This window comes from Nycticebus coucang, chromosome 17 (assembly GCF_027406575.1).
Source record: "Nycticebus coucang isolate mNycCou1 chromosome 17, mNycCou1.pri, whole genome shotgun sequence".
NCBI lineage: Eukaryota > Metazoa > Chordata > Mammalia > Primates > Lorisidae > Nycticebus > Nycticebus coucang.
Window position 1 is genome coordinate 25,676,027 of NC_069796.1, and position 12,919 is coordinate 25,688,945.

General features: G+C 38.3%; 1 protein-coding gene across 2 annotated transcripts in view; it reads left to right on the forward strand.

The window, feature by feature from the left end:
* Positions 1 to 12,919, forward strand: part of MEGF10 (multiple EGF like domains 10) — a 164,481-nt gene that overhangs the window by 44,403 nt on the left and 107,159 nt on the right. For both annotated transcript variants that reach the window (XM_053567270.1, XM_053567269.1), the window contains 2 exons: positions 3,672 to 3,804; positions 12,114 to 12,215. In XM_053567270.1, the coding sequence (XP_053423245.1) occupies positions 3,689 to 3,804; positions 12,114 to 12,215 (218 nt within the window). In that variant the 5' untranslated portion in view covers positions 3,672 to 3,688. The remainder of the gene's footprint in view (positions 1 to 3,671; positions 3,805 to 12,113; positions 12,216 to 12,919) is intronic.

The window sequence follows — 12,919 nt, forward strand, 5'->3', positions numbered from 1 at the left end:
ACGAGGGGGTTCATGCAAATGACTATTTTTTTACATTTTAAATTTCGTTAAATGGAATCATAAGGAAAGTTACCTGAAAGGAAGTCTGGGTGGGTTTAGAGTTTTGAATATATTCAAAATGTCTGTTTTAATGAAGCAAATCACCACTGTGTTGTCTTTATTTTCAAGGGAAATAATGCTGTTTTTTTTTTTTTTAAGTTGTATTTTGTTTGCATTTGCACTCCAAAGAGGAAAATTAAGAGACAGGATGATGGTCACAGCATAGATGGGAGAAATGAGAGAAAAAAATATATTCAGCATTTCCCCCTTCAGAGTAGGCATAATGGAAAAAGTATACCTACATTTATTCCACAAAACCTACAGAAAGAAACAAGTAAAATAGATAAAGAGTATATGTAATGCCTTAGGTGATAATTTCTTAATTTGATTGCATATAAAGGGACTGCCCTTTAGTAAACAAGATGGAAGAAAGGGACAATTCGTGATTCTGAATATGGAGAAATGTGGCATTCCTGTAGTTCTGTACAGCTTATTGGCGTGTTGCTGAGATGTCTTCCTTCCTCACTGTCTATAACATTTGCATTATTTTCTCAGTTTAAACCAACTTACATGAATTTGCATCTTGATCAAGCAATTCTTTTTCCTTTTGACCTTCTAGTCTGTAATATGGATTTTTCTAGAATTCAGTTAATTTTCTACTCTTAATTAAAAAATGCTTTGGGACTAAGAAACTGAGTAATGTATACATGTCTATACACATTATACATATACTTCAATATACCAATATTTTCTCTTTCACAAAAGCCATGTGCAACTTTGCTGTGCAGTTTGATATCTATATAGACTGAGCTTCGAGAGCAATGGGCAGGTGACGAAATTCTGCAGTTTTTCTGTCAGCTCCCCTTGGCAGAGCAATGCATCAGGGGTAAAGCAAGGAGAGCAACCAGATTAGCATCAACATTTTTACTTTAAAAGAGAACACACAGCCTCTTTTTACCCTTTGGAATTTGATTTCATTGCTCGTGGTGATTTCTAACTTAACAGACTCAACATTTCTAATTGGCAAATGAATGGTTTGGGTCTGTGATGGTGACTCAGGAAATAAACTTTCCAATTTGGGGTAATTTTTTTTGAGTAGATGGTAAATTACTGCTTACAGGTCTTCGTGTTGTCTTTGAGGAAAGGATGAAAGTTAATATCCGTATTTCACATTCACTGAAAAAAACTACTTCTCCTGACACAGAGGAAGCAGTGAGACAGAGAGATATTTGCCATGCTTACTTGTTGCAACCAAACATATTAAAGATTTTTTATGATGAATGAGGAAAACACCCGCTGTATATTACATGTCTTCAACTGTAAAATGGGGACAATAAAACCCACTATTTCTTGGGTCAATGGCTGTGAGAATTAAATAGATAATTCACATAAAGAACTCAAAACTGTGTCTGTCACACCATAATCAGGAAATGTTGTTGTTATTGTTTATTATCCTATCAACATTTTTTATTCATTCCTGTTAAATAGTTTTTTGTTATATAGTGTTAAGTTTCAAATTTTACAACTTCGTGATGGTTAGCCCATGAGAGATGTCAATAATTAGAATTAATTTATAAGGCATATTTCGGCTACCAATATGATTTATATAATGAAATTATTTTGGGATTTTTGAAACATCTTTTAAAAGGATTTTTACAATTCTTTTCATGGCGTATGCGATCTTTTATTATCCTACAAATTCATGATTTCTTTTTCTTTATTCTAGATCAAACATTTTCTTTCATTTTAGCCTTTGTGGAGTCAGAGATAGATAACTTCTCATAATGCACTTAAAGTAGTTGTGCTGAAGAATTTACTATTTCCCCATTTAGTCTGCCCTTCTGAATTTGAAGGGTAAACTATTTCTTAGTGTTGTTTTTTTTCCTATTACTGTTGTTCATTATTCATTTGTCGTATGATAACTTACCTTTTCATACCATGAGATTATTATTCAGTACATTTGGTTCTCAAATACTAAAACCTAGTAACTTCATGGTGTGGAAAATTAGTTTAGTTTCTCAAACTGCCATCTCTCACCCCGAAAATCACTGCCTTTGTCAAAAAATTGGCCCATTGTCATTGGTTTTACCAGTTTACAAACAGGCAAATTAATATTTATTTTCTTATTTAATTAGTGAATGGATTAGTTATTTCTAATTTCATCTCGACTTGTGTAATGAGTAGATGACATAGTGCAAAAATTAAACATTTTCTTCTCACTAAGTACTGAGGTCCAGAAGGTAAAGTGTGTGTGACTGCCAGGTGCATGCCACTGCACCTGTTACACTCCAGGGCCTGCTGCAGCACCTGGCACATAGTAGGTGTTCAGGAAATGCCTCTAGATAGTGTCACTTGAAGATCTCCTAGGAACCTTAAACTTGACTCATCTAAAATAGAACTCAAAGCTTCCTTGCCCAGAAGAGGAAGGGTTCTGTGTGTCCCATCCCAGGGAAGTGCTAACTCCCTTACTGCCACATTCAGTGGCCACGTTCTCTCTATTCTATCTCCTAAAAATCCCCTGGAGTCACTCAACTTTCTACCACCCCAGAGCTGCTGTCTTAGACCACCCAAGTTGTGTCTCACCTGGCCTCTAAGAGTCTCCTTTTGTGGCCAAAGTCATCTTTGTAATGTCTCTCTGTACCCTTTAATAGCTCCCTGTTACTCTTGGATGAAGCTCCCTTTACTGTGCCCTGGCTTCTCCAGTGCATATAGAGTGCATCTAGAGACCCCTGCGTCTCCTTTAACTGTCCTCATTCTCATACCAAAAATTAACTGGAGCTCCCTAAAGGCACTTGACCGTCCTTCACCTCCTCTGTATCCTCCTGCTTAGAACATCCACTCTCTTCTTCTGTCTCTTTTACCCAACTACCTTTCCCCCAAGCTTCCAAATATGTTGCTATACAGTCCTTAGGTCCTTTTTCTCTAACACCAGCTTCCAAAGAGCTTTATACTTTTTTTATATATCTAGTTTTAAAATCTATTTTTTAGAAACCACTGTAAGACAGTTGGTTTTGTTTCAATTTCAAAAGATGGAGAAACCGAAGAATCACATTTAAGAAATTTATGCCATGGTTAATAAATTATAAGCATCTTAATGGGCAGAAAAGGGAACTAGTTCTGTGTTTTATATCCGATTTTTGGATGGTGCCTGGGATGGAGGAGGCCTTCAGTGCATCTTGAATGAACTATTGAATGAGTTTCAGTTTGAGCCTGAGATACCTCTCTCAAATCACTGGAGCTTCTGTTTCATCATTTATTCTCTAGGACAAATGAGGCTGCATTTCTCTGTGGCCCCTCTTCTTCCAGATGGGAAATATGCTTGGTGTGAGAGTCTGGAAGCCTGTGTTGCTCTGAGTTATTCTGGTAGATTCCTTTAATGTTGGTTGGCACGGCAGAGAAGGACATTTGTTGTAGAGGCAATTAATAATGGTTTGCACGTTTCAGTAATTTACAAAATGGTAGACACCTTGTACAATATAAAAAACACCCCTCTCTCCTGGACCATGGGATTTGGTGACCCCATGACTTAATTACATGGCTTATTATACATGTTTCAGCTGTAGTGACAATTGGTACTCAACCCCTGACTCACTTCAATGCATTTCTGATTGAGATTTTTTTTTTTCTTGTAGGTTGTTCTTCAGAAAAAATGGTCATTTCTTTGAAGTCATGCCTGAACTTTATGTGTTTATTGTTGGGCCATTGGATTGGGACGGCATCACCTCTGAATCTTGAAGACCCTAATGTGTGTAGCCACTGGGAAAGGTAATAGTTCTGAAAGCAGCCTGAGAGATAATTGCTGATAAGTTCCTTTTATACTGTCATCATGGGTCTGGTGCATAAAATTACCATTTGCGAAGAGATGGTGAAATTACTTTTATGGGAAAATAATTAGTTATAGCTTATAAATTGGTTAGTATTACTCACCTTGGTCTTATATATTATGTGAAAAAAACTTGATATATCTGATTCCGACACAGGTACCACTATAAGATCCAGGGAAAACATGAACAGCTCAATTAACATGATCCCCCTCAGGTCTTATTTCTGCTTTGAGTCAATTTGTAGTAATTTTGGAGCGCTGCATTTGTGCATGGGAACCCATGAGTAAGAATGGAAGGCAGAATGAAATAACGCAGTAAACCAAAGTGTTGAAATATATAGGATTAAAAAAAAAATGGGCTGTAGACAGCTCGAAAAGGGAGATTGGAGTTTTTGGAGGGCCTGGAAAGACTGCCTGGGGGGAGTGTCTCCTGAGATGCTATTGAAGAAGTGAATGAGATGAATGAATAGCAGTGGTGGGGAGGGGTTCTAGGCATGAGAAGTAGCTTGAAGGCAGTAGCATGCAGACCCCTTGAGGACTGTGCACAAGAACAGAGTGAGTACTGTACTAAAAGGGGGAGACTGGCTAGATTATGCAGACAGATGATGCAGTGTCTAGATCTGGGCGATTTGCAGTAGGAAGTACAGAGGAAGTATAAGACAATGGGTCATCCTCAGGGATCTTACAATCCCTTTGGAACACAAAAATAGTACCAGCTCGTCTACTGATCCCGCAGTACAATAGAGTGCCGTCTGCTCTATTATGCTACTTGAATTTCTAAGAAATTATCGCCATCTAAAAATAACAGCGTAAGTGCAAGTGTGTGAAACAAATAGAAGTCAGGTACTAGAGAGTAATATGTACTCTTAATAGCTGTTAAGTACAGTGACCTCCAGGCTCTTGGTCTCTTTTTCTGTCACTCTCAGCACCATAGTTTGCAAACCACAGAGCACATATTGTCATCACCTTTGTCACCCACTGTTAGGACACGGGAAGCCCAGAGCCTGTCAAGCACAGCAGGGGGGTTATTCCAGCGCACACTGGTTTCTCACTCATGACATTATTTTTTGGTGAGAGTTTTTCCCCATCTCTACTTGGCAATATTACAATCAGGGTAATAAAAACATAATTACCTGTCAATTGGTGGGGTTATATATCATTATAAAATGTTAAGCTGTAGGGTAATTATATGTATATAATAACATTCTAAATATTTGTGTATTATACATAATTTAAGAGGAGGGACCATTTATTAATTATCCTTGTAATACTTATAGCACCTCCCATAAACCATTTCACCAAAACATACATGATAAATATTTACTAAAATAATAAAAATGAGTCAGTGACTACATGGATGGGTACATCTGTGGTTGAACTTCTTGGAGGCTGAAGGCTTTGAAATGGGAGGAAAGTCAAATCTGTGAGATGCTGTGAAGTAAGAATCAATGTATCTTGATAATGTGTTGACTGAGAATGTGAAGGAGGCAAAAAAGACTTGAATTTAGAACCTACAGGGTGGAAGAACAGAGGCGTCGTTGCACATATGGAAAAATGAAAGAGTTGATTTGAGAGGGAGGAGGGGTAGTGTGGTTTTGCCATGTGGTGTTCATAAAATCAGGTTGAAATACAGGCCTGGAAGTATTTGGGAATATAGATTTTGGAGTATCCAGCATGATGAAGTGTGAATAGATGAAGTTTCTGAGGGAAAGATTATAAGGGGGGAAAAAAATCCAAAGTTTCAGATGACCCAGAACCTACTCATTAGGACAGATTTTGTTCTGCTTCCTTGCCCAGCAGTGGACCAGAGCTGCCAGTGCATAATTGCATTGCTTTATTCACCACTAATCATTCCCACTGTCTAGAACACTGCCTTTTGTGGAATGAGTGAGCCCACCTTGTGATAGGGATTGGAAGGACCACATGTGGACATCAATTCAGGGGGTGGGGCAGGGAGAGAGAGACACACAAGACGCCCATTAATCCCTAAACCTAATACAGTCCCACAGCTGCTCAAGTGATTAGAGTCACCTCAAAAATACTAAGGGAGAGGGAAGTTGAGTGTGAAGAAATAGGAAAATAGTGGAAATATTTTTCTTGATGGTATTTTTGCCTATGTATTACTAGGATGGAGGATTGACAGCTATAATCTTCTCATTGATAACATTGTCTATTATAAAACTAGACAATGATTCCTAGAGGAAAGCTAAAACACAGTGGAATTGTTCTGATAAGAATGGAGCAATGGGTAGGAAGATAAATTAAAATGATCAAATAAAGGTGCAGGTGACAGGTTCTCCTGTACTTTCAAAAATACAAGTGGGCTTGAATTGATATGGGGAGAGGAAGATGAGGTCCAAAAGCATAACTCTTGGTAGTAGGGCTCGAGACCCTTATTGTAGATTCTTCTTATGCCAAAAACCACCCACATCCAATGGCTGAGAGCCCAGACTCACCTGGAGCCTTACCTCGCAGGGTGGTTCGTGGGGCTGAGGCATGGACTTTTCAGAAACGTCGACTCTCAGGCACTACCCAGACCTACTGAATAAGAATCTGCTTTTCAACAAGATCCCAGGGATTTGTCTGCACGTTCAAGTTTGAGAAGCACTGAATAAAACTACTTCTATCAATCAGTGCCTGCTAGTTGCGTCCCCATTGATATCTGAATATTTCTTTTCAAATAAAGATATGATTTATTTCAATGCAGCAATTATGATCCTAAGAAGGTGTACATAAAATGAACTGAAAGAAAATTAAATCATTTAAAATACACAAGGGATGTGTCTGATTAAAGTAATTCTGCACGGTATCCTTTGGAAAATAAAAAATTCTGTGAATCATCTGTCCTTTCTTCTCCAGCACCTTTCTCTCTCCTGTGAGTCTGAGATTTTCCATCCAGTGGGGTTTCTTCCTAAGAAGGCACAAGTGAAGAAAAACCACTCTTTGCCCAAACCCTCAATTACGCACGCAGAAGTGGTAGTAATTGAATCAGCAGTCCTGAAGTGAGAAGAAATAAGGAATGATGATTATTAGCATATCTGATTAAAATAACAAGATAATTTAGGCAGGTAAAATGTAATTAACCACTTTGGAATCTGTCCAAGTGATGATGGCTCCCTACTCCCTACTTCCATCTTCTCCCGCGTCCTGCCCCCCGTTCTTTGACCTTAAATTATGTCTTGCTGGGGTTGCTTCCCAGATAATACTTAATAGATCAAAATCACGATGATGATATGTTTTCAGCGTGTTTGAGAAAATTAAACTAACAAGTAGGAAATAAGGAAGAGTTTTGCGTTCTGTGCTGAAAATAGTGCAGAAGTGGATCAGATGCCCTTTGATGCCACAGTGCGTCATTCTGTCTGCTTTAGAAGCTTTATATATTTTGTAGTGATGATATATGACAGGGCATGGGGTAGGACAGCGTCTGGGGGTCCTGGTGTTAGTGCTGACTCTGTCTGGAAGCTCAATATTGGTCACTGGCGATGAAAATGGGATTGGACCAGACAATTCTTTGGGAGTTCAGGAGCAGCTGCTGGTGACGTGGAGGATGGACTGTCTGCGGAGGAGCTAATCAACTTCAGCAGCAGCCCAGGCACTGGCCAGAGCAGAGGTGATAACCACCAGAGGAGGGGCCCATTCGTTTTTTTTTTTTTGTAGATTCTGAATCTAAATATGTTTTATTTTTTCAGAGTTTAATGGAATTTTCTGGTTCAAAAGGTAAAAAACAAATATCTGTAAAAAAGTATGACAAATATTTCACAATCTTCATATCCCTTTTAGGCATGAATTATACTCTCAAGAGTGTTTGTGTGCAACCACTTTGATGTTCTGTTACATGATAAGTGAATTCCCTGTATGGTCTGTACTCTTTGTACTGAAGCAATGAGAACAGCTGAATAAGAGTTTAGCCAAGTTCAATAAAAATTACAAATTGTATCACTAAGGTCTTATCTGAGAAAATGAGCAATTTTAAATGACTGCAGGGCACATTTTACACATAAGAATAATTTGGTCAGCCTAGCAGCAGTCGGAAATGTGTATCTCATTTGACCGCATTTGCAAAACTCTTTTATCACCTCCAAAACAGCATGTGGAATCTACAGATTTACAAGTGTTAGGAATCCATCTCTCGACTTTTTGTATGTAAAAGTACAATTTGATTTATAATAAGAAATAAAGTTATAAGCAGTATCAATTCAGTGATAGTTCCTCAGAGTTAATTATTAAAATTCCTGGTCCTACACAACCCATTCTTGAAGACATTCTCTTCATGGTGCAAACAGATAGCTTCCTCTTAGAGAGTGGCTACAACTTAATCATCTAATAATAAGTTGATATTGAACAAATTAGGAATAGTCGTTAATGGAATATTTGGCAGTCCTAAGTTGAAGACCTTTATGTACTAATATGGAAAAATGTTTACAATATACTCTTAAGTTAAAAAATGTAGATTTCACATCTGTGGCATGATTATAACAATATAAAACTTTAAAAAATACTCTCAGACTAAAAACTAACCCCCCTTAGAAGCAGTAAAGAGGAACAGCAAAATGCTGTTGGTAGTTACGTGAAAGTAATAGAATTCTCTCTCTTTTTTAAAAAAATTTATTCTCCAAAATTTGTACTGTGGTTATACCTTTTAAGATGAAAAAAAAAAAAAGAAAGAGAGAGGATAGAAAAGAAAAAGACTGTATAAAAAACAGAAAAGAAAAGAAATTTGAGTAGGAAAGGCTTAGTACCTTTCTCATATAATCTAAAGTGAAAGCCTCGGTTTGTGACCAACGTGAAAAGTGATTTATTCTCAGTCAGTTCTGAATTGGGATTGACTGTCAAAATAATCTTAATGGGGAGAGTCAAGACTGAGCACAAATACTCAAAACGCAGTGAACTCTATGTTGCATTTCCCCACCCTGTGTACATGTCTCCATGAAAGCCATATCCTGTTGGAGTTAGCATTCAGGCGCTGACCTCTCTCTCATTAGACCGAGAGCGCCTTGATGGCAGGAATTGCATAGAAATAGCTGAATAAATGTTTGCTGTCTTGGAATTCTAAATATTCTGAGTATCTGTCTATCTATCTATCTATTTATTTTTTTGTTTGTTTTTTTTTTGTTTTTATGTCGCTCTTTTATTTCCTCTCTGAATTTCATTTTGTAATTTACATTTTTTTTATTAAATCATAGCTGTGTACATTGATATGATCATGGGGCATCATTCACTAGCTTTACAGACCGTTTACCAAGTTTCACATATACCCTTGTAAGATGCACCGCTGGTGTAATCCCACCAATCCCCTTCCCTCTACCCACCTCTCCCCTCCCTCCCCTCCCTTTCCCCCTTCCCCCTATTCTTAGGTTGTAACTGGGTTATAGCTTTCATGTGAAAACCCTAAATTAGTTTCATAGTAGGGCTGAGTACATTGAGTACTTTTTCTTCCATTCTTGAGATACTTACAGAGTCTCATTCTGTTGCCCAGATAGAATGCCATGGCATCAGCTTAGCTCAGAGCAAAATCAAACTCCAGGATGCAAGTGATGCTCCTGCCTTAGTATCTGGGACTACAGGCACCTGCCACAATACCCAGCTAATTTTTTCCTATTTTTACTATAAATGGGTTCTTGCTCTTGCTCAGGCTGCTCTCCTAAACTCCAGTGATCCTCCCTGATTCTCCATTGTTGGCCTTCCAGAGTGCGAGGATTACAGACAGGCCTGAGCCACCACACCCAGCCTGATTATCCCTTTATAGGGAAGAGAGTTTTTCTATCCTAAAACCAGAGAGGCATCCTGCAAATGTATGGTATTGGTGAACAGCAAGTGGCAAAAAGAGGAAATCGTTTACTTGAACATTTCTTCTTATTTGAGGGATCTTCCAGTTGCTAGAAACTGGTGAAAACATTTTTTGTGTGTTTATTTATGGAGTCAGTCCCCCACCCACATCAAATAGAATTGGCCAGAATCCATTTGTTGATGATGGCTTTTGCTCTCCAAGGGATAACATGGCCTTTGAAATTTTCTGGGAACTCTGTATCAGGATGAGTTCCAGCAAACTACTTTGGTTCAGCTAAATTAGTACTGTAGAGGCTGGTTGAATGAGTTTTCTCCCAACTAACTTTAATCTAGAGTGGTTTCTTTTTCATTTCTATAGCACATGTGGGAAGTCGCTCTATTTTGTTCATAGGTGATGAAGGACTGTCCCTATATCGAAGTTCAATACACAGGGGACATTCAGTTGCTGTGCTTGCCAGTAGAAATGGAGCAGAGGTGTCATGCCTCCAGATTCAGTTATTTACCAGCTGCTGGGCAGGGAGGAAAACGTATTGGTAAGGAAGCCTTAGAATTTGTGCCAACCTGAATCTCGGACGTTGCTAGGGATCTGAAGAAAATATTAATAGGAATAGCTTAATGTGATATGTCACTCCAAGAACTTTAATATTTTAGCAATGACCTCTTGCTTTACCCAAAAGGAGTTATATCATTGTGTTTATGCAGTTACACACTCTACCCTTGTCTGTACCTGTTTTTGTAGGTAGCAACAGGTATTGTTTATTGAGGTAGATAGAGTCACCTAAAGTGTATGTTAGAAATTTGGGATACCAAATGGGAGTGGGAGTAGAATGTAAAGGTTTTGGCACAGTAACTGAGATAATGCCGGAAAGGCTATGTTAACCACTGTGATAAAAATGTGTCAAATGGTCTATGAAGCGAGTGTATGATGCCCCGTGATCATATCAATGTATACAGTTATGATTTAATAAAAAAAAAAAAAACAAATGGGAGTGGGTCTTTAAAACACCATCCTGACTCCCTTATTTTAAAATGTGATAATCAAGACCCAGGGAAGTGCTTGTCATCTGCTGCAAATGACCCAGTTTCTCTGTGTCAGATCAGGATTATAACCCTGTCTTCTCATCCAGTGATATACATCTGCCTAATGTTTATAGAGGACCCCTAAATTCACCTAGAAGTCAAATCGTAATAAACCAAAGGATAAAGTACACAAACATCTGACTAGTACGCTTACTTCATGGATGTCCTGTTGAACCCAATCTACATAATGACCAGCTGCAGAAAGAAAGCCCATCATTCGTGAGGCCGGCACCACTCAGCTTTTTAAAACAGGAGATTCTGTCTAACCTGATTTCTTCATGCTGAAATTTTAACCTTGATTTCTTTGGTGCCTTCTCGACTTGATAGTTCCCATTAATGAACTTGGGGTATTGACTTGCAGAGAGTGAGCCGATGATTATGGCTCGTTTTGTTTGTTAGTGTGAATGGAAGGTTTTAGTGGAAATCTTTAAGAGACTTAACAGCAAACAGGAGATTGTTTGCAAAAGATGATTCTCCAGATTTTCGTGTAGGTAGACACTGAGCTCTTGGGCATGTAATACACTGTTTAAAATTTGAAAGTATGGAATTGAATATTGAATATTCTTTATATGATACTTTTCACTTACATTCTTGGGCCTCTAGGAGTGCATGTTTTCACTCTAGCAAGAAGCTGTGAGTGAAAATGAATTGGAAAACTGACTAGGTAGCACTAAGCTGTTGGTGTGATTGTTTCAGACTAATTATCTCAGCCATATGTGTAGAACTGGGTTTAAAGACTTCTTTGTAGTTTTTATTTAGACACTGTATACTGTATATTCTTCCATTGTCTAAAAGAAAACTATTCCTTGTTCCAACCAGAGAAATACATTCTATCTCATTTTTGCAGTTTTTTTGGCTGGGGCTGGGTTTGAACCTGCCACCTCCGGCATATGGGGCCAGCACCCTACTCCTTTGAGCCACAGGCGCCGCCCTATCTGATTTTTCAATAGTAAAATGTACTCTGCTATGATTACTTGAACTGCCTCTTTGCTGATTAACCTTATTATTTGCCTGCAGACTTAGAATGAAAACTTTTGTGAAAGATCTTTGTTATCCCTGGAGCCCTGAGATGAGGGGAGGGGATTAACCGCAGAAAAATATAGAGTGATACCTTTTTAAATTGGGGAATATTACAGTTTATAGTGAATATCAGAAGAGATTTCCTCTGAAATTTACAATGTAAACCCTTGTCTTTGAAATACATATATATTGTTACTATTGGTCCTTTTGGGATTCTAGTTTAAATAAAAACCTGTAAAACATAGAAATTCTTTGTTGAAGGTTACTAAGGAGTTGCAACTGGAGATAATCTAGCCTACAGGGTTTTTTTTTTTTTTTAGTACAAAGAGAAATATTTATTCCTTATTTTTCTATTTCTTTTCAGCTACTCAGTGACCGTGCAAGAGTCATACCCACATCCCTTTGATCAAATTTACTACACGAGCTGCACCGACATTCTAAACTGGTTTAAATGCACGCGGCACAGGTAAGAAAAGCTCCAACATATTTGTAATTTAGCTAAGTGGGGACAGAGTCTGATACAATCAGAGATATTAATTCCAGCACCTGAGAAAGTGCACCCGTTCATTCAGTGAACAGGTTCGGAGGGCTTGCCTGTGGTTCCAGCCTTGTTCCCGATCACCAGGGATGTATTAGTGAAGCAGAAAGGTAGTCCATGCCCTGAAGGAGCTTGTACTCGACAAAGAAAATGCCTGCTGTTGGCCATCATTTGGTTAGCAAACGTTCATCCCGCTTCTGTATTGTGTGAAATTGGAGACGACTGTTATATGTGGACATCAGCAGATAGCAAGAAACTCGTATCTCAGCATTTTTCTAGTTGAACATTTGACTCCATTTAGGTTAACTTAAATTTGACCCTTAAGTAAAATAAGCCAGATATTTCTTCTATAAGTGTGAACACAGAAACAAAACCAAAATATAATTAAATATTCATGTTAATATTTTATTGGTAAAATATGTATAGTGGTAGGAGTTAGGGGTTGAGTGTGACACCTGCTGATTGGTACTGCACCAAATGATGCAATGCTTGGCATCATTTCTTCACTCAGCTGTCCTTGACCACTTTATGTAAATGAGGGTTTTTTTTTGGGGGGGGGCCAGGGGCCAGGTTTGAACCCGCCACCTCTGGTATATGGGGCTGGTGCCCTACTCCTTTGAGCCATGGGCGCC